General features: G+C 39.2%; 1 protein-coding gene across 1 annotated transcript; it reads left to right on the top strand.

The window, feature by feature from the left end:
- Positions 1 to 521: 521 nt before the first annotated feature.
- Positions 522 to 17,271, top strand: LOC116316693 (NLR family CARD domain-containing protein 3-like). Its single transcript, XM_039607046.1, has 8 exons — positions 522 to 527; positions 5,216 to 5,306; positions 7,957 to 9,739; positions 9,837 to 10,010; positions 14,542 to 14,715; positions 15,421 to 15,576; positions 15,939 to 15,985; positions 16,161 to 17,271. The coding sequence occupies exons 1-8, from the start codon at positions 522 to 524 to the stop codon at positions 16,697 to 16,699; spliced, it is 2,970 nt and encodes a 989-aa protein (XP_039462980.1). The 3' UTR covers positions 16,700 to 17,271.
- Positions 17,272 to 20,594: the final 3,323 nt, after the last annotated feature.

Below are 20,594 nucleotides of genomic sequence, written 5' to 3'. Positions count from 1 at the left end.
TAGCTCAGGTCCAGCTCCTGGTGCTGTTTCAGCTTCTGCTCCTTCTCCCTCACTGTCACCTGAAACACACAGACACAGCTCACTGGGTTGGAGTTGTTTTACAGTTAAATGAGTAGGTCTGGAGGTCTGACTCCAGTGCAAACTGCAGTGATCAAAATGTCCAAGGTGTGATCAAGAACTTCCAGTTATGGTCCTCGAAACCTCAGAAACCTAACTGTGGTGGATCTCCTCCATTGTTTCAGCTTATTTTCCCTTTCAGGAGGTGGAGAAAGTCACAGCGAAGAAAAACCAAGAAGTAGATCAGGTGGGGATCAAAGATTTAGCTTGTGTGTGCAAAAAACAGGCTGTGTATTACAAAGATACACAACAGCATGGCCTTAAACAGGAGACTGACCAAATTTAAACTTTATTATTACCTGGAGAGGAGTCTGAGAGCAATGTTAAACTTGTATAAAAATGATAAGATTTTTAACCACAGAGGGGGGAGTTTCACTGACAGTAGATGAAAAATAAAAACTACGATGAGGGTGAGTTAGAAAGAGGAAAATCAACTAAAAGCTGAGGGATTTGATTAGCACTGACACTTCAATCTTTTCATGCATTTCATGAATTATGACAACCTCTATCCAGATTTTTTTCTTAAGTAATTTTATTTGTTTTTAGGCATGAAAAAAAGATTTTTGAACTTTTCAAAGCGTTTTTTATATGTCCACTTAGGTGGACAACACTGGCTGACCAGTGGGTGGAAGGGTATGGAGTGACACATCAGTGTCCAATGTAGTGGTTTATGTGCAAGTATACAATCAACACTGACACAAATACAAGAAAACAGCCTTTGAATAGCTGTCCACTGTAGTGACCACTATGCATGAAAGGGTTAAATATACCAGTATATAAAAATATATTTGGAGAAAAGGTTTCACATGACTGCTTCTGCTGTATGTTGCCTCTGATGAGCAGCTTTTATTGCACTAAACAGCATCAGAGGGTCTGAAGAATGCAGCATTTACTTTTCTCAGTTTTTATAGCAATCTATGTTACTAAATCTCTTAGTGTACAATAACATGTATGAAATAGGTGTGTGCTAAAAAGTGAACAAAACTTTAAGCTGTAGTGGCATCAAAAGACATTTAAAGTAAGAGAAAACTCGTTTTGGGGAACGCCCACCAAGTGACATTGAAAACAATTAGTTTATATGAAGAGCTTCTTCTCTTCTCTTTTGTTGTTTAACCCTGCCTTGGACTTCTCATGTAATCACATAAAAATTCCAACACACAGAACACACATGAGACATGACACCGCAGATAGAAATAGATATTGTTTTATGTGGCTGAAAGTTGGATATGGACTCAAGAATAGTTGGGTAACAAATTCAAAGAAAAAACAAAGAGTGGTAATGCAGACTATGCTGAAGCATGGTAATGCTTATTTACATTCAGCAGCATTGTGAGTAAAATTTGCATTCAAATTTATCAGACCACCACTGAGTGTACAGTTTATGCCATAGATGCTCTAAATTAAAGCCCTGATAATTTTCTGTAATGGTTAATCCACCAGTATGCACAAACTCTTAATCTAAATATTATTTTCAATGCTAACATATAATTATTGTTATGTATGAATTTTCAAATTGTTTTAACAAATATATGAAAGCATTAGTAAAAGACTTTATTATTATTATTTAGATTAAGATGTCAGATCACAGATGCTTACATTCCTGAACAGAAACAAAGATTGTTTTAATGGCTAAATTATATATTTGATTCATTTCTGACTTTACCTGCTCATCAAACCTTTAATATGCCACACACTGTCACATTTGTGAAGAACATATAGACTAACTTTTTTCCTCACATCTGTAGATCAGAGCTTATGTGTTTGTTTGTTTGCACCACTGACCTCAACCATTCGTCCATTCATGAAGTAACAGCAAAGATGATTTAGCATCAAAGGGAAGTTAAAGTATAGAAAATAAAAGTACAGGTGAAACAGGGACCCGTTTTAAATGTGCAAGTGAATAGTTATTATTCTTTCATTCATGTATATTTTAATGTCCTTCTTAATGGTCTTAATCAGATGGTGAGAGCAGTAAAAGTTAAGAAAAACACAACAGAATAGAATAAGAGAAATAGAATAGAATAGCACACTATACAACAAGAATAAAATACTACATACAATAGAATAAATTACTATACAAAATAAAATACTGTACAAAATAGAATAAAATGCTCTGTCTGTAGGGAAAAATTGCACTTGGCAATATTGCACATCAGGGAGACAATTACAGTTGTGTATGGGATGTGTGTGTGTGTGTCTGTCTGCACTGTGTGGTCATCTTAAGGGACCATGTTGTAGAGTCTGACAGCAATAGTTAAGAAAAAGAAGACAACTGACCCAAAACCTCAGTAACATAAAAATGAAACAGGATCTTATTGATTTACTGCAAAAGGACTCAAGAAGTGAACGTTATCAGGCCTTGTTCCAGTTTTTTAAAGAGGGTAAATTGTTTGGGAGGATTTGAGTTTATGCATTTATTTATTATGGGCAACGTTCCGGTCCACACCCCATACCAGTTGGTGGCGGTAATGCACCACTCGGTTGTTTGTCAACTGCCAATAAAACTTAGAAGAAGACGACGAAGTAAACGCAGTTGATCGTCTCCGTGTGAAGTAAGGGACGCAGTCTCTGTAATGTTTTTTTAAGTTAACATCAGCTGTGTGGAGCTTAGTACAAGTACAAATCTGCCGCTGCATAGTTCACGGTAACTGAAGGCAGCTTTTCCTGCCTCCATCAGTCTGTGGAGGAGGCGGAGACGAGCCGCTAGATTATGTCGCTATTTTCTGGAGCGACTGTGTTGATATATTCACGCCACAGATCTGGGTGGAGTAAATACTGTTAGAGCGGGGCTTTAATGTTCGAACGATCAGCTGGAGGTGACTTTGCTGTTAGATGTGATTAAATGAGCCGTATTTCGTGAAGTGGCTAAAAGGCCTGCTTGAATTTTTTTTGCTCCTCTATTCTGGGTATTACCGTACCTCAGTAAACAAACAGACATGGGAGGAAGTTTGTACTTTTTTGAGTTCCCCTTCATATATTATGTGGAAACTGGTGTCTACACGACAGAGCTAGAGTGAAATTAATTAAAATATATAGACAGAAATAACTTAAACACTACAGCACATTAAAAAGAGGAGAATTTGATTCAACAGAGTAGATCGGGGTGTCAAACTCCAGGCTCAAGGGCTGGTGTGATGCAGGTTTTAGATGTGTGCTTGATCCAACACAGCTTATTTAAATGACTAAATGACCTCCTCAACATGTCTTAAATTTCTCCAGAGGCCTGGTAATAAACTCACCCAGGGTGATATGTCTTTGTTTAATGTTGTCGGGACTTTAACTTACAAATCTAAAGTCACTTGGGATGACTTTTTTTAGTGCTATAAAAATAAAATTGCATGAAATTAAATACAAAGCCACCACTCTGGACATTTACACTCTCAGAGTGCTTCTTGTTACTTAAGGCAGCTGGATTAACTAAGGTATTTTTGCTGGTTCAATAAGAGTAAGCTTTAAAGTTTGTGGGATACAGCCTGCTAATACAACTAAATGAATCACATTTGAAATTGGGAGACTGTTTAACACCAAGACTCCTTTGAACCGTATTGTAGGCGTGGGGTTTGATGGGTAGACTGATGGTTTGGATGAAGTAATTATTGTTAGTGCAGACTGATCATTAGGAAGAAACAGTCCAAATAAATATCACTAACCCCACACCATGATGTTCCCAGTGCCAAACCTCACTGTTGGTGTGGTGCTTTGGGGGTGATATGCAGTGCCTTTTGACCTCCAAACATCGTCTGTATTATGGTACCCAAAGAGTTCATCATAGTCTTATCCTAACAGAATATTGTGGCGGGGTGTGGTTGGTGGCTCGGTTGCAGGGGAGGAGTGGAGCAGCGGGTTCAGGGTGTGGTGTCTGGGAGCCTGGTTTGTCGACAAGCCTTCTAATCGTGCCTTCCCTGTTTCTGTAGCGGCCGGGCCGGAGAGAGGAGAGCTGCTGGAGCAGAGCACCAGAGCCAGAGCAGCGTGCACTGGAAAGTGCAACGAATGAAAAGAAGTGATTGTGTCAGAATAATAAGAAAGCAAAAGCACACCCACGGAATCGTGTTGGGTCCTTTTGGAGTTACAGATTATCACAGACTTGTCTAAATGTTGTTCGGAAATTTTTTTAAACACCCTTCAACATGCTTTTGCTTGGTAATGGAGTCTTGCATGGTCGGTATGCATTCAGGCCATCGTGGTTGATTGCATTACTTATTGTTTTCTTTAAAAACTATACGTGCTGATTCCAGGTCCTTGGCTCTTGAGAAAGCCCTTTGAATTCTTTTCATTCCTCTGTCTGGAATCTTGTGGGGAGCACCTGGTTGTGGTCAGTTTATGGTGAAATGATGCTCTTTCCACTTGTGGCTAATAGGCCAACAGTGCTCACTGGAACCTTCAGATTCTTCTCTAACCTGTACCATCAGCATGTTTTGCAAGAATTAGGTTGCAAAGGTCTTGCGAGCTAATGAGACACCTGTTTATAGGCCATCAGTTGGGACTAAACCAGCTGATATTAATTTGCACTAAGTGGCAAATAACTAATGACTGATAGATTTCAGCTGGTGTCATGACTTTCCATTCCTTTTTGCACCTCCCTTTCTTCATGTGTTCAAAATTTTCTCCGTGTCATTTCTCATTATTGCACATCATTGACGGACATCTTTTGATTTCTCTGCATGTGTTTACTAGATACTAGATTGTTACCAGCAGCTGATCAGAAGTTCATGTCTATAGCCCATTTAGAAATATATTTAGAGAATTAGTGACACGTTCATTAATAATTTACTCGCTGTATTTCCCCATTACAGTGTAGATGATTATTTTAAAATGATGTTTTATTAAGAAATGGTAAGACAAAAGAGCAAATCAGGAAAAATGATCAAATTTTCCCTTTTTATTCCCCATGTCAGGAGTTATGGACCAGTGTGAGGACAGAGAGGAGGGAGTCCCTCCCCCTAAAAGAGCCCGAATGAGCCAGACCAAAGCTCAGAGGTGAGATGACGATTTCTAACTGTTCACGACTCTTCTCCCTGTCACAGCTCAGCACTCACATCACTGCTCCATCATTATTCTGCTCTGTCTATGTTGTTTTAAAGCTTTGAACCTGGACTAGAAACAGGATCTGAAACTCAACCTGGAACCAGCGACGCCTCAGTTGAACGTGTCATTTATTTTAATAAAGAGGAGCAGATCGAAGCTCAGAGGTGAGAAGACCATCTCTAACTGCCTATGAATCCTCTCCATGTCACAGCTCAGCACTCACATCACTGTAACTTTGTTATTCACAAACGAAAATGTGGAATTTAACATGAAGTTGAAAAATTTAACTTTGGACTGAGTAAATTTTTTGTCCGTCTTGTGGACATTTATGACAGGTGCAGGAAATTTACATGATTAATACATTTAAACATTTTTTGTGTACAAATATTAACGTTGTTGTTATCAACATAATACATATGAATACATGTGGTTTATAAACAAACGTGATATATTATGTGGTAGCTGACTGATTTATTCAGTATATGTATTAATTGTTTTTATTTGACATTTTCCTGTTTTTCTTTAACTGGTTTTATTTATTTGAGTTAATCAGTTTTTTTATTTGTAACCAGGTTAAAATTGCCATTGATTAAAATGTGTTGAAATATTAAAAATGTTTAAATCAATTTTAAAATGTAAAATAATAATAACAATAAATTTTCGGTTGAAAGTTGAAAAAACTAGAGAACAGACTGAGTCAGAGCTGAAAACTGATATTTTAACAAATATACAGCACAGTGTGGCTCTTTGACTGCTGATATGAGTGAATGGAGATCAGTCTGTTTTTTTTTTGTCACCTATATGCCAGTAATTATTCAAAAAAGAGATTTATATATTATTTATACATCTATATAATATTTATTTATTGCACTTTTGATTTCAGTGTTCAGAGTGTAGTTGTGGTCACGTGCCCCTTTTCTTTGTAACCATACTTTGGAGCAGTGTCTCGAATCATCTGTGCTTCTGAAGCTCAATACAGGGTTGAAACATCTCTTTCAAGCTGCCCGTCCCTTTTAAATACTCAGTGGTGAATATAAAATGAAGCACAGGTGTGAGAGAAAGGTAAGCAACTCCAACCACAGGCAGATCCTACAAGGACACACCAGCCTACATTTCCAAGAAAGAGATCACAAGAGAAAGTAGAGAAAGAGAAAACCCCAACCTGCACTGACAGTGACAGAATATTTAAGGGGAAAAAGTCATAAACATGATTGGACGAACATAATGTGAACCACTTGTTTATGATTTACTCACAGAGTTAACTGGAGGAGCTCAGATGTCCCCAGTGGTGACTTTGCCCAGCAGGATCAAGCAAACCTGGACTCCCTATTTACAGTCTGTGCATATATAACTGCTTTTACATGTTTACAGTAATCTCCATTCTGCACTGTCTATTTCACCAGAAATTCTCATTAGAACTAAGTGACATAACTTTGCCTGAAATTCTTGCAAATTTATTAAATTAATTAATTAATTAATTAAAAAACCCACATACTGATTCAAACCCTTTGCTCAATACTTTGTTCATGCACCTCTGGTGTCATAGTCAAGTCTTTTTGAATATTATGCTACAAGCTTTTTGGGGGGATCTGCAGAACCTCTCAGGCTACTTCAGGTTGGATGGGGAACATCGTTGCGCAGCCATTTTCAGATCTTTCTAGTTTAGGTTTGGGCTCTGGCTGGGCAGTCAAGTACATTTACAGAGTGGTCCCAAAAGCCACTCATTTAATATCTTGTTTATTTGCTTAGGTTCGTTGTCCTGTTAGAAGATGAACCTTCGCTCCAGTTCAGGATTTTTTGGAGCTGGTTATCATCAAGGATATCTCTGTACATAATTGCATTCATCTTTCCTTTGACCCTTATTAGCCTCCCAGTTCCTGTTGCCAATAATCATCCCCACAGTATGATGTCACCAGCATACCTCACTGTAGAGATGGTGTTGGCCAGATCATGAGTATTGCCTGGTTTCCTCCAGACATGATACTTGGCATTTAAGTCAAAGAGTTCAATCTCTATATTATTAGACCAGAGAGTTTTGTTTCTCACGGTCTGAGTCCTTCAGGTGCCATTTGGCAAACTCCAGGAAGGCTCTCACATGACTTTTACTGAGGAGTGGCTTCCATCTGGCCTCTCTATCATACAGGTCTGACTGATGCAGTGCTGCAGAAATGGTTGTTCTTCTGGAAAGTCCTCCTGTCCCCAAGGAGCAATACTGGAGCTCTTTTAGAGTGACCATCGGGTTGTTGGTGACCATTATTGATTATGGAGGTCACTATGATCACTGGGACCTTTAATGCTGCAGAAATTTTTCTTTACTCTTTCCTAGATCAGTGCCTCAATACAATCCTGTCTCAGAGGTCTACAGGCAATTCCTTGTACTTCATGGTTTCGTTTGTGCTCTGAGATTAACTGTCCACTATGGAACCTTACATAGACACGTGTGGGCCTTTTCAAATAATGTCCAATCAACTGAATTTGCCACAGGTGGACTCCGACCAAACGTATGATCAGTGGAATCAGGAAGCACCTGAGCTCAAGTTTGAGTTTCATTGCAAAGGCTATGAATACTTATGCACATTTCTTTTTAATGAATTTGCAAAAATTTGAAGCAAACTTTTTTCACTTTGTCATTAAGGGGTATTGTTTGTAGAATCTTGAGGTATAAAATTAATTTAATCCATTTTGGGAAAAGGTTGTAATATGAAAAATGTGGAACAATTAAAATGCTGTGAATACTTTTCAGATGCACCATCAATGTGAACTAGATTTATTGCAGAATTACTTTATTAATCTTATTTGATAATCATTTTCTAGGAACACATGGTGGAGCTAGCTTCAATCTTAAATCTAAGCTGAAGCAGAAGTTCCAGTGTGTGTTTGAGGGGATCGCTAAAGCAGGAAACCCAACCTTTCTGAATGAGATCTACACAGAGCTCTACATCACAGAGGGAGGGACTGCAGAGGTCAATGGTGAACATGAGGTCAGACAGATTGAAACAGCATCCAGGAAACCAGACAGACCAGAAATACCAATCAGACAAGAAGACATCTTTAAAGGCGCCACTGGAAGAGATGAACCAATCAGAACAGTGCTGACAAAAGGAGTGGCTGGCATTGGGAAAACTGTCTTAACACAGAAGTTCATTCTGGACTGGGCTGAAGGCAAAACCAACCAAGACATCCAGTTCATATTTCCATTCACTTTCAGAGAGCTGAATGTACTAAAAGAGGAAAAGTTCAGCTTGGTGGAACTTGTTCATCTGTTTTTTACTGAAACCAAAGAAGCAGGAATCTGCAGCTTTGAAGACTTCCAGGTTGTGTTCATCTTTGATGGTCTGGATGAGTGTCGACTTCCTCTGGACTTTCACAAAACTGAAGTCCTAACTGACACCAGAAAGTCGACCTCAGTGAATGTGCTGTTGACAAATCTCATCAGGGGGAAACTGCTTCCCTCTGCACATCTTTGGATAACCACACGACCTGCAGCAGCCAGTCAGATCCCTCCTAAATTTGTAGATATGGTGACAGAGGTCAGAGGTTTCACTAGACCACAGAAGGAGGTGTATTTTAAGAAGAGATTCCCAGACAAGGACCAGGCCAGCAGGCTCATCTCCCACATCAAGACATCACGAAGCCTCCACATCATGTGCAACATCCCAGTCTTTTGCTGGATCACTGCTACAGTTTTTGAGGATGTGTTGAAAACTAGAGAGGGAGGAGAGCTGCCCAAGACCCTGACTGAGATGTACATCCACTTCTTGGTTGTTCAGGTCAAAGTGAAGAAGGTCAAGTATGATGATGGAGTTGAGACAGATCCACACTGGAGTTTGGAAAATACAAAGATGATTGAGTCTCTGGGAAAACTGGCTTTTGAGCAGCTGCAGAAAGGAAACCTGATCTTCTATGAATCAGACCTGACAGAGTGTGGCATCGATATCAGAGCAGCCTCAGTGTACTCAGGAGTGTTCACACAGATCTTTAGAGAGGAGAGAGGACTGTACCAGGACAAGGTGTTCTGCTTTGTCCATCTGAGTGTTCAGGAGTTTCTGGCTGCTCTTCATGTCCATCTGACTTTCATCAACTCTGAAGTCAACTTGTTTAAGGAGCAACAAAAAACATCCCATCAGTCTGAAACAGATAAACACTTCTACCAGACTGCTGTGGACAAGGCCTTACAGAGTCCAAATGGACACCTGGACTTGTTCCTTCGTTTCCTTCTTGGTCTGTCACTGGAGACCAATCAGACTCTCTTACGAGGTCTGTTAAACCAAACAGGAAGTAGCTCAAAGACCAATCAGGAAACCGTCCAGTACATCAAAAAGAAGATCAATGAGAATCTGTCTGCAGAGAAAAGCATCAACCTGTTCCACTGTCTGAATGAACTGAATGATCGTTCTCTAGTAAAAGAGATCCAACAGTACTTGAGATCAGGACGTCTCTTCACAGATAAACTGTCTCCTGCTCAGTGGTCAGCTCTGGTCTTCATCTTGCTGTCAGCAGAAGAAGATCTGGATGTGTTTGACCTGAAGAAATACTCTGTTTCAGAAGAGGCTCTACTGAGACTGCTGCCAGTGGTCAAAGCCTCCAAGAAAGCTCTGTAAGTTATTGTCAAGTTAACATTATTTTAATACATTGCTCTGGTTCAGTGATAGGGGGGGGAAAAAAAACTTGCCTTCATGTTTATGTCTTTTCAGATTGAGTGAGTGTTTCCTTTCAGAAAGAAGCTGTGAAGCTCTGTCTACAGTTCTCAGCTCTCAGTCCTCTAGGCTGAAACAGCTGGAACTAGGCAACAATGACCTGCAACATTCAGGAGTACAGCTGTTATCAATTGGATTGAAGAGTCAACACTGCACACTTGAAACTCTCAGGTCAGAGCAACTCACACTTTGTTTTTTTTATGGTTTTTAGATATTTATCAGGTTTCAGATTCATAAATTTCTTTAAGTTACAACAAGTACAAATCAGTTACAAGGTAATTAAAGACAAGAAGCACAGGTACAGCAACATAGAGCCTAGTGGAAAACAAGCAAAAAAACAAACAAATAAAATATAATGAAAAAAAGTAAGAATTTATTGTTTTGATTTTACTTATCTCTGAAGATAAAAGTAGCTTAAAACCATTCTTATATTTTGGATTCAAGCAGCTTTCGATACCATCTCCCACCACATCCTTCTTCATAGATTAGCATCTGTTAGCGTCAGTGGTACAGCACTTGCCTGGTATATCTCTCTGGCCGTTCACAGTTTGTTCAATTACTCACTCAGAGATCACTGTCTACTCCAGTTAATTCCTGTGTACCCCAAGGCTCTGTCCTGGGTCCTTTACTTTTTTATTATCTATCTCCTACCCCCAGGTAATATTTTCAGGAAACATAATAGCCAGTTTCACTGCTATGCAGATGCCACCCACCTCTACTTATCTTCCAAACTCACAGCTACTCTCACACCCACATCTTTTTCTAAATGTTTAAGTGAAATCAAGGTTTGGTTCACTCACAACTTTCTTAAACTTAAGGACGATAAAGAGTATATGGTTGGGGTGGCTGGAATCAGAGAGGATCCAGTGGGCCTTCTTCTTACAACCCTATCTGTAGAGGTCCTGGATGGCTGGCAGTTCAGATCGGGTGATATGTTGGGCTGATCTGATCACCTTCCATAGAGCTTTATAGTCCAGAGCATTACAACTGCCATAAACTCTAGCAGTCACGCAGTAGAACATGGGAATAGAGCAGCTGGGAGAGAATTCAGCATTAATGAATCAGTGGTACGGAAGTGGAGGAAGCAAGAAGAATGAGTTGAATAAAGTGTGACTTATCTGACTGTTTGGTTTCACTTAATGTACCTTAAAATCAGGTGCGCCTTATGGTCCAAAAAATACGGCAGCTTATCTTTCTTGTAGAAATGTGCACCTAAGAAAAAAAGTTAGGCGCACCAGTGCAACCGTGGCAAAAAGTTAGTCTAGAGCCCTGCTCTGACCACATGCCTGTAGTATTTGAGTTCCCTCTTTCATGTCAGCCTGTCAGACCTGATATACCCAAATACCAATCTCGCATGATTACCTCAGATACAGCTGATTGTTTTGGTTGTTCTTATAAAAACTCTAATCCTGCCTTACTTTCTAATAAGTCCTCTCACTTGAGCACTGACAGCCTACTTTCTCTGTTTAATTCAACCTGCTTGGAAATACTTGATTCCATTGCTCCACTCACAAGCAGGTGTCTAAAACCTAAAACCCGGCCTTGGTTGAATAAGGATACCAGAGAAATCAGACAGGTGTGTAGAAAAGCTGAGCGAAAATGGAAAAAGGACAGACTTCAGGTATCGTTTGACTTACTAAGGCTACGTTCACACTGCAGGTCTTAATGCTCAATTCCGATTTTTTGACCAAATCCAATCTTTCTTTTTGTCTGGTTGTTCAAACTACAAATAAAATGTGACAGCAAACGTGCTCTAGTGTGAACTGTTCATGGCCCTCAAAGCGGCCCGCTTCATTTGTTGGTGTGACAATGATTATGAAGCCAAATGGAAGAATTTAGAAAAATCAGTACAAGGAAGAGAAATTCAAAGCCTTATAGGAGACAGAAAATAAACAATGAGAGTAATTAAACAGCTGAATTCAGTCACTCAGTTTACGCTTAAAATATGGTTTAACCTGATACGAAAATACAAACTAGAAAAAGAGCTTGGATTAATCCGATGGATAGCCTATGATAAGGGTTTTACACCGGTTCTATGGACCAAAGATTTAAACAGTGGATTCCTACTGGATTAACAGCGATGTGTACACTAATCAAAGATGGAATTTTATGAGTTTCCAGGAGATTAAACAAAAATATGACCTAAGTAATCAAGATCACTACAGATATTTACAGATTAGGGACTTTTAAATAAAGAAGTAAAACATAGTGTAGATCTGGATAAAAATTCGATAATTAAAACCATAACTGAAGTTTACAAAGCAAAAAAAAATTAGAATAATTTCTACAATTTACAAGCATATAATGGAGGCAAGAGGGTGTACGACAACATATGTAAAACAGAGAGAGTTGGGTGATGAATGATGATGAATGGTCACAAACCTGGAAAATACAGCAGTCAACAACATCATCACGTGCCTGGAGACTGCACTGCTGGAAAAATGTAATTAGATTTTTTATAACACCCAAAATTAAGAACAAACATACTTCATTACCACAACCGTGTTGGAGGGGCTGTGGAGAGGTAGATGTGAATCATTCCCATGTGTTCTGGTTCTGTCCCAAGATTACAAAATTTTGGGCAGATGTTCATTTAGTTATAGGTAAAATTCTGGGTTATGCTGTATCTAAGACTTGTACATTATTATATTTTGGTGTCATTACGGGAAATGGGATGAAAGAAGATGGATACATATTGAAAATTATGCTTGCTGCCTGTAAAAAGGCAATTACAAGAAAATGGAACAAGATAGACCCACCATCACAGGACGAATGGATAAAAACATCACACATCGCACAGGGTCAAAAAAGTCGGATTTGATGCGCTTTCGCCTGCAGTGTGAACGTAGTCTTAGAGAATTTTTGTTAAATTATCAGAAAGGCTTAAGAGCAGCAAAAACAAAATATTTCTTTAACATTGTGTCTAATAACTGTCACAAGCCTCATATTTTATTTGGCATTATTAATTCAGTTCTCAATCCGCCTGTTGCTGCACCCCAGGTAGCATCAAAAGCAGCATGTGAAAACTTTCTTCAGATTCTTCATTAATAGGATTGCAGATATTGGGTCTCATATTATCTTTGCTGCTACTGACTCATCTGTTCATACACCAGCTTCGGTTGCTTTTGACCATTTTGAGCCCGTGCCCTTTTCATTACTGAATGAAGTAGTCAACAACTTGAAACCCATAAGATGTACTTTGGATATTGTTCCATCTCGTTTACTAAAAGAAGTTTTTGGCACTGTGGATATGAGTTTGCTTTCTATTGTCAGTAGCAGTCTTCGGTTTGGGTGTGTCCCTGCTGACTTCAAACATGCTGTGGTGGAACCTATTCTTGAAAAACAAAACCTGGATCCAGCAGTTTTATCCAACTACAGACCAATTTCTAAATTGCCTTTTCTTTCTAAAGTCCTGGAGAAAGTTGTCCTTCTTCAGCTCCAGACCTTTATTAGTGAAGCATTAGTGAAGTATTTCAGTCTGGTTTTAAAGCACTCCACAGCACTGAAACCGCTCTTTTAAAAGTTTTTAATGACCTTCTAACTTTTACTAACTTGGGAGATTCTGCCATTTTAATACTATTAAACCTCAGTTTGGTACTGGGCCGCGAGAGTTGAGGCTCGGGTGTGAAATCTATGGTTTTCAGGGTTTTTATCGCTAACTCTGTTTCCCTGGGTCTTTTCCAGTGTTGTAGTTGTGTGTCTTATTTTGAAAGAAATATTTACACATTACCATGGCGACTAGAGAGCATTGAGGGGCAGAGAGGAGGATGTTGCTCTCAATGTTGTTGGTGCATTTCAGGAGGACGCTGCCAATAAAGTTACACAATATCACAGTGAATTCCCGTTTATTATTATATTCGCAAAATACCAGTTTTTGTCTTGCTTGTATTATTTTATTTTGTTGCATTTATCCGCAACACCTTAAAGGCCGGTCCGTGAAAATATTGCCTGACATTACATTTTTAAAAAACATGGCATCCCATTCCATTGTAATGCAGACGACTCACAGATTTACCTGCCACTGAAACGTTGACCTGTGAGTCCACTGAAGGTTTTGCTAGATTGTTTGGAGGATGTTAAGGCATGGATGGCTTTAAACTTTCGTAACCTAAATGAACAGAAAACAGAGGTGATTGTGTTTGGTCCCTGTGACCACTGCAACTTTGGCCCCTTAGAAATTCATGGGAAAAAAAATCTTTGCGAGGAACCTAGGTGTGATTTTTGAGTCTAATCTAACATTTGATAAACATCAATGCTGTAATCAAGTCCAGTTTCTTTCATTTTCGACTACTTGCTAAAGTGAAGCCATTTCCCTGTTTTAGAGACTTTGAGAGAGCTATCCATGTCTTCATTTCATCTCGCCTCGACTAAAGCAGAGGAGATCGGGCCTTTGCTGTGACTGCTCCTAAATTGTGGAACAAACTGCCCCTTCACATCAGGACCTCCCCAACATTGGAGACTATTAAAACCCGTCTGAAAACCCATTTTTATTCCTTAGCTTTCAAATCAGAATGAGTTTGTATTTCTTTTATTTATCTTATGTCTTACTCAACTTCTAATTTTATGATTCTTTTTCTTAATTTTTATCATTCCTCCCTATGTTTTTATTTCTTTTGATTATCTTAATTGTACAGGACCTTGGTCAACATTTGTTGTTTTAAATGTGCTTTGAATAAATAACTATGCAACTATATCTCTTCAGGATGAACGGCTGTAACCTCTCAGAAAGAAGCTGTGAAAGTCTGTCCTTGGTTCTTAGCTTCCAGTTCTCCAGTGTGAGAGACCTGGATTTGAGTAACAACGACCTGCAGGATTCAGGAGTGACGCTTTTGTCAGCTGGACTGCAGAGTCCACACTGCAAACTGGAAGCTCTAAGGTCAGGGTTCATCACACTGTTAAACTCATGAACGTTGTAAAATGATCTCACAATTATTACTTTTTTTAAAAATTGTTTGGATTTCGTTTTCGCTTTATTCACCCTTCAGTGTTTATGTGGCAATGATCCTCTTGCGAAACTGAATGAGTACCCTGAAGGCCATATGCTGCAATTAGTATCCAGTACACAATAACATTATTATGCTGCTCATGGGCATTGTTAGCGCCACTTCAGAAAATGTAGCTTAGACTTACTAATGAAAACCAGTCCTTATGAACATTTGAAAGGATTTTAAATACAAACAGATTTGAGATCTGTTAATCAGAAGTAAGAACGTGACCGAAGAATCAACATTTATTATAGAGTTAAATTCCATTTACATATCTATCTGTTCAACCTGTCCATTTGACTGGGAAAATAAGCATTAAACATATCTTTGCATCACTTACTGAGACGTTTGGTTCCAAACTGAATGTAGAGGTGGCATTAACAATGTTTGTGTCTAAAACTCAGTGTTTTTACTTTGCATTAAAGTTCCAAGTATCAAAATTCAGTTTCCACTGCCAAAATCTGAGGCACCCATACTGTCCCCTCTCTTGTTAAAACATTTTTAGTTACTTAAGTTTGAGTCATTAACTAAAATGTGGACCAAGTACCAGTTTCCATAAATTCTTCCCCACTTGTGGTGTTTTGTGTGTCTCACAGTCTGTCAGGCTGTTTGGTCACAGAGAAAGGCTGTGATTCACTTACGTCAGCTCTAACCACCAACACTACCCATCTGAGAGCGCTGGACCTGAGCTACAATCATCCTGGAGAGACAGGAGTGAATCTCCTGAAGCAGCTGACACTTGAGACTCTCAGGTATGGAGTGACTGGCTGCAGCCATGTACAATGTTGATAGAGGAAAAAGGGGTGGAAATTTTTTCTTTGTCCTTCAAGTGCGGGTAGTTTTTTTTTTTTTGTTTTTGTTTTTTAAAGCCGGATTTTGACATTTATATGAACAATCACACACATAGGACCTGTCTTACATGCAGAGGATTTCCCAGAAGAACACCTGGGACATTTGTCTTTATATGATTTCTCGTACGTTTTATCTGACTGGCACCATTAGGTGTCTCTTCTAAGTCCCTGTTAATAAATGATTTAACACACACAACATATTGATTTACATATTATTTATGGTGAAAGAGACTGTGCTGGTCTGACCCCCCTCCTCCTTTCAGGGTGGAGCCTGCTGGAGTCCGGTGGTTGAGACCAGGTCTGAGGAAGTGTAAGTGTGTTTTTAATGTGATTCATGAAAACAAAGCAGCACACATTCAACCATCTTCAAACTGTCACATCACTCATTCACATCTCTGATGTCAGGAGTCATTATCAAAGTTTCAATCAATGAGCAGATGATGGATCAATAACTGCAGCTGGATTGTGTTTGTTCTCTCCATCAGATTCCTGTCAACTCACAATCGACACAAACACAGTACACAAGAACCTTAAGCTGTCTGACAACAACAGGAAGGTGACACATGTGGAGGAGGTTCAGTCGTATCCTGATCATCCAGACAGATTTGATGACCGTCCTCAGCTGCTGTGCAGAGATGGTCTGAGTGGTCGCTGTTACTGGGAGGTCGAGTGGAGAGGCAGGGTTGACATTTCAGTGAGTTACAGAGGAATCAGAAGGAAAGGAGACAGTGTTAGGTGTTTGTTTGGTGGAAATGATCAGTCCTGGAGTCTGAGCTGCTCTGAAAATCGTTATTTTGTCTGGCACAATAACCAAAAGACATGTTTTTCTTCATCCTCCTCCTCCTCCTCTGTCTCTAACAGAGTAGCAGTGTATGTGGACTGTCCTGCTGGCACTCTGTCCTTCTACAGAGTCTCCTCTGACACTCTGATCCACCTCCACACCTTCAATACCACATTCGCTGAACCTCTTTATGCTGGGTTTGCGTTCAGGCCTGTTTCTTCATTGTGTTTGTGTTCTGTTTAAACATAAGAAATCTTTAGAGTCACAGATTTTCCAGGCAAACTGTTGAACAGATAATTCAGTCTGTACATTTCTGTCTCTTTCCTTTTAACTTTGTCTCTTCAGTGCTTTAAAGGTTAAAATACAAGAAAGCATTTACAAAAAAGCATTTACAATAAAACAATAATCAAGACAATAATTTGTATGAAAATGGAATGGAAAAACAAGCAAGTAGAAAGCCATAATAGGATCAGTTACTTATAAGCAAGTCTAAATAAGTAAGTTTTAATTTTAGACTTAAAAGAGTTAAGTCTAACTTAATATAGTGTCTCTGCAGCTTTGTATTCTCCCGATAGTGTGTTCCAGATGTGAGAAGCATAGAAACTAAAAGCTGCTTCTCCGTGTTTAGTTCTGGTTCTAGGGACAGTCAGTAAACTAGAGCTGGAGGACCTAACTGATCCTGGTTTGTACTAGGGCTGCCACAAACGATTATTTTGATAGTCGACTAGTCACCGATTATTTTTGCGATTAGTCGACTAATCAGATCATCCACCCATTGGACGTAAAATGTACAGCTTATTGCACCAGCATGCATCTGCTCTTGTATAACTATCATTAGCTTACAGCTTGAAGTGTTTAAGGTATGTGCTAACTAAAAATAAATTCAAGATGATAGTTTATTACATTTTAATGAAATTTGCAGATTGTTTCAGTGAAGCTTAATAAACTCATCCGTCTGTTCCTTGCTATCTAAAATATAACAGGACACCAGAGTAAATTCTCGAGCATCTCACACTTCTGATAATCAGTTGTCTGCTTGACGTTTATTCAGCTGTGTAAAAACTATAACTTTAATCTCAGCCAAACCGATTTACTCAGGAACAAATAAAACACTGAAAAAGGCCAAACAATAACATTTTTAAGTTATCGAAGTGACTTATATATCATGTTTAACCTGAGTAGCGAAAGACCGCGGTAGGTTTGAAAACGATTTGCCGGGTGTCCGGTGTTCTCACGGGCTCTAGTGAGCCTTGATCCCCGCTTAGCTATCGAGCTAGTGGGTAAAAGATGTCTCCGAAACGGAGCGCTTTTGAAAATATGTGGTGTCTTGATAAACTGAGCAGATATTTGAGGTTTACACAGCTACATTCTCGCCGGAAAATATGTTAAACGTTTATTTTGTGGCCCAGAAAGAATAATAAGAGTAATATTAAAACTAACTAGCTGCCGCGCTATGAATTCTGGGACACAGTTTCTTCTTCTTCGGGGTTCAACGGCAGCTGGCATCCTTGTGCATGCAGTGCTGCCATCTTCTGTTTCAGTCCGTTATTACACTCTTAAATCCTACTACTTATTCCTGCATCTTTTTGGATCTTACAAAGCTTCAAACGACGCGTCGACTATTAAATTAGTCGTCGACGATTTTGATAGTCGACGTAATCGTGACTAGTCGACTAGTCGTGGCAGCCCTAGTTTGTACCATGATAGCAGATCTCTAATGTACTCTTGTGCTAACCCATTCAAGGATTTATAAACTAATAAAAGCACTTTAAAGTCTATTCTCTGAGCTACAGGGAGCCAGTGTAATGACTTTAGAACTGGGGTAATGTGCTCTATTTTCTTGGTTCTAGTGAGAACACGAGCAGCACGAGAAGACTTAAACAGCTGGCACTATGGGTTGAATAGGATTTATCTGCCACACTGTTTTTTCTATATAGACATAAACCTACTCATCAGATACTCAACACTGTAATGTAGCATCTATGTAGCTGAATGTATTAAATCACAGAGTTAAAAGAACACAAACACTGTATCACTGTTATATCTCTCATTCTGTGGTGGACTGAATCTTGATTCTTGTAATGGCATAGTTTAGTGTTAATATATGTATAATGCCAATAACTGTGATGTTGTCTGTGATGCGATCATATTTATTTGACATTTCATCCAGGCACAAAAAGAATTTCCAAAAGGAAAATAAACACTAACGACTAACACTGCATCACTCTAAAGCTAAGCTGTAACCCTGAAAAACAACTGAAAAGCTATTTTTTATGACACAGTTTTATATGACTGCATTTATGATAGATATTGTTGTACATATTGAAGCAGGAAACTGTTGATGGATTCCTGCAACCTGAATAAACTTGTGTCATTGCATCAGTTTCTATTTTATTATATCAGTGATATGGATGATCAACCATGCTGATTTTATTAAATTCATGTTAATATTTATGTCCAGTGGCCTTCAGCAACTGCTGTAACTGCTGTAGTTTTCTTATTTGTTATGCTTAATTTATCCACTGGCTCAGTCTGTAGAGGGCAGTGTCTTTCCTCAGTGTAAAGGATTATAGCAGACCTTTTAACCATGTTCTGTTCATCAAAGGGAACTAAAACTGCACTGCTCCCTCTGAAAATGCTACATCCACATGAACAGAAACAACAATCAGGGATTTCCTTACCTGGATCATTGAGTTTGCATTGAGACAATCAAATTTAAAATCATTCACATACAAGATCTTCAAAAATCAGGCCCCATCATATCATAAAGACCTCAAGGTACCATATTACCACAAAAGAGCATTTTGCTCTTAGACTGTACTTCCCAGGTTATGTAAAAGTAGTTTTCCTGTCTGCCTCACCTCAACCTTAACCTCAGCCTGATTCTGATAGACCAGGGGTCGGCAACCTTTAACACCCAAAGAGCCACTTGGACCCAGCTTCCACGCAAAAGAAAACACTGGAAGCCGCAAATACTTGTTGACATCTAAAATGAAGATAACACTGTATATATTGGTTTTTTTTTACTTTTATGCTTTGTGTGAACAACTAAGGTGTGTTGCTTAAATCCATGAAGTGCTACAATGAAAATTACATTTTATTTATGTAATTAACACATTTTTAACTCTTAAAGAAATATAACCAAAGGAAAGACACCCAGCTGAACTAAAATGATCCATGTAGCAAACAAAAACTGTTGTGAGCCGCCACCCTTATATTGTCTTTGAGCTTTTGGAGCCTTGACCTGACTTTTAAAAAATAATTGAAAAAAAGCACTATGCTGCTAAAAAATGAAAAATAGATATTTGCAAAATTCTGCCTAAATATCTATTTCACCTGGTTAATGTGTGTGGCGGGGCGTGGTCTGCAGCGCCGCTGCAGGGGAGGCGGACGCACCTGAGCGGCACCCGCAATCGCGCCTCGCCGCCTTAAAGCCTGTGCTCTCTCTGCTGTTGTGTTGTCGGACTGTGAGCTGAAAAGCTACAGCCGCCTGTATGCGTACAGAAACTGTGTGTGAAAAGTGGTCAATAAAGAGACGCTGAAAAGCATGTTCATGGAAACATCGTCGGGTCTGCCGTGGTATGTTTACAGTGGGACTTCTGCTCCTGAACCTCTGCGCACAGCATCTGCAAATCGGGGCATTCATCTTCACGCAGGACTGTAAGCTGTTGTCTGTGAGGCGGGAGCGGTGTTTGTTTTTAACATAGTTCACGGTTGAGAACAGCTGCTGACATAATGTGGATCCGAAGATCCATAATTGGCCTACCTGGGGTTGAAAGTCTCGATAAATGCACGGCGTTTCGGCGGGTACACCGGCTTCCGCGAGTGTGACGCTTATTTTGAGCAATGAAAAATAATAAAATATAAATTTATTTTTATATTTCAATATCACAATAATATTCCAATTTAGAACTACAAGTTAAAAAAAGAACTAAACACAAATAAAATACACTTCAGCTAAATACTTCTAATTTATTTTCCCAAACCACCCGGAGCTGCAGTATAAGGACAAAAGAGCCGTTGCCCACCCCTGTGCTAGAGTAGGGGTCAGTAACCCTTCGCGGGTTTACTCAGAGGTTCCCAAAGTGTGGGCTCTGCGCCCTGCGGGGTGGGGGGGATGAAAAGGAAAAAAAGAGAA

The sequence above is a fragment of the Oreochromis aureus genome, linkage group 23 (genome assembly GCF_013358895.1).
Source record: "Oreochromis aureus strain Israel breed Guangdong linkage group 23, ZZ_aureus, whole genome shotgun sequence".
Taxonomy (NCBI): domain Eukaryota; kingdom Metazoa; phylum Chordata; class Actinopteri; order Cichliformes; family Cichlidae; genus Oreochromis; species Oreochromis aureus.
Note: the sequence above shows the minus strand (reverse complement) of the source record. Positions and strands in the feature narration are given on the sequence as shown.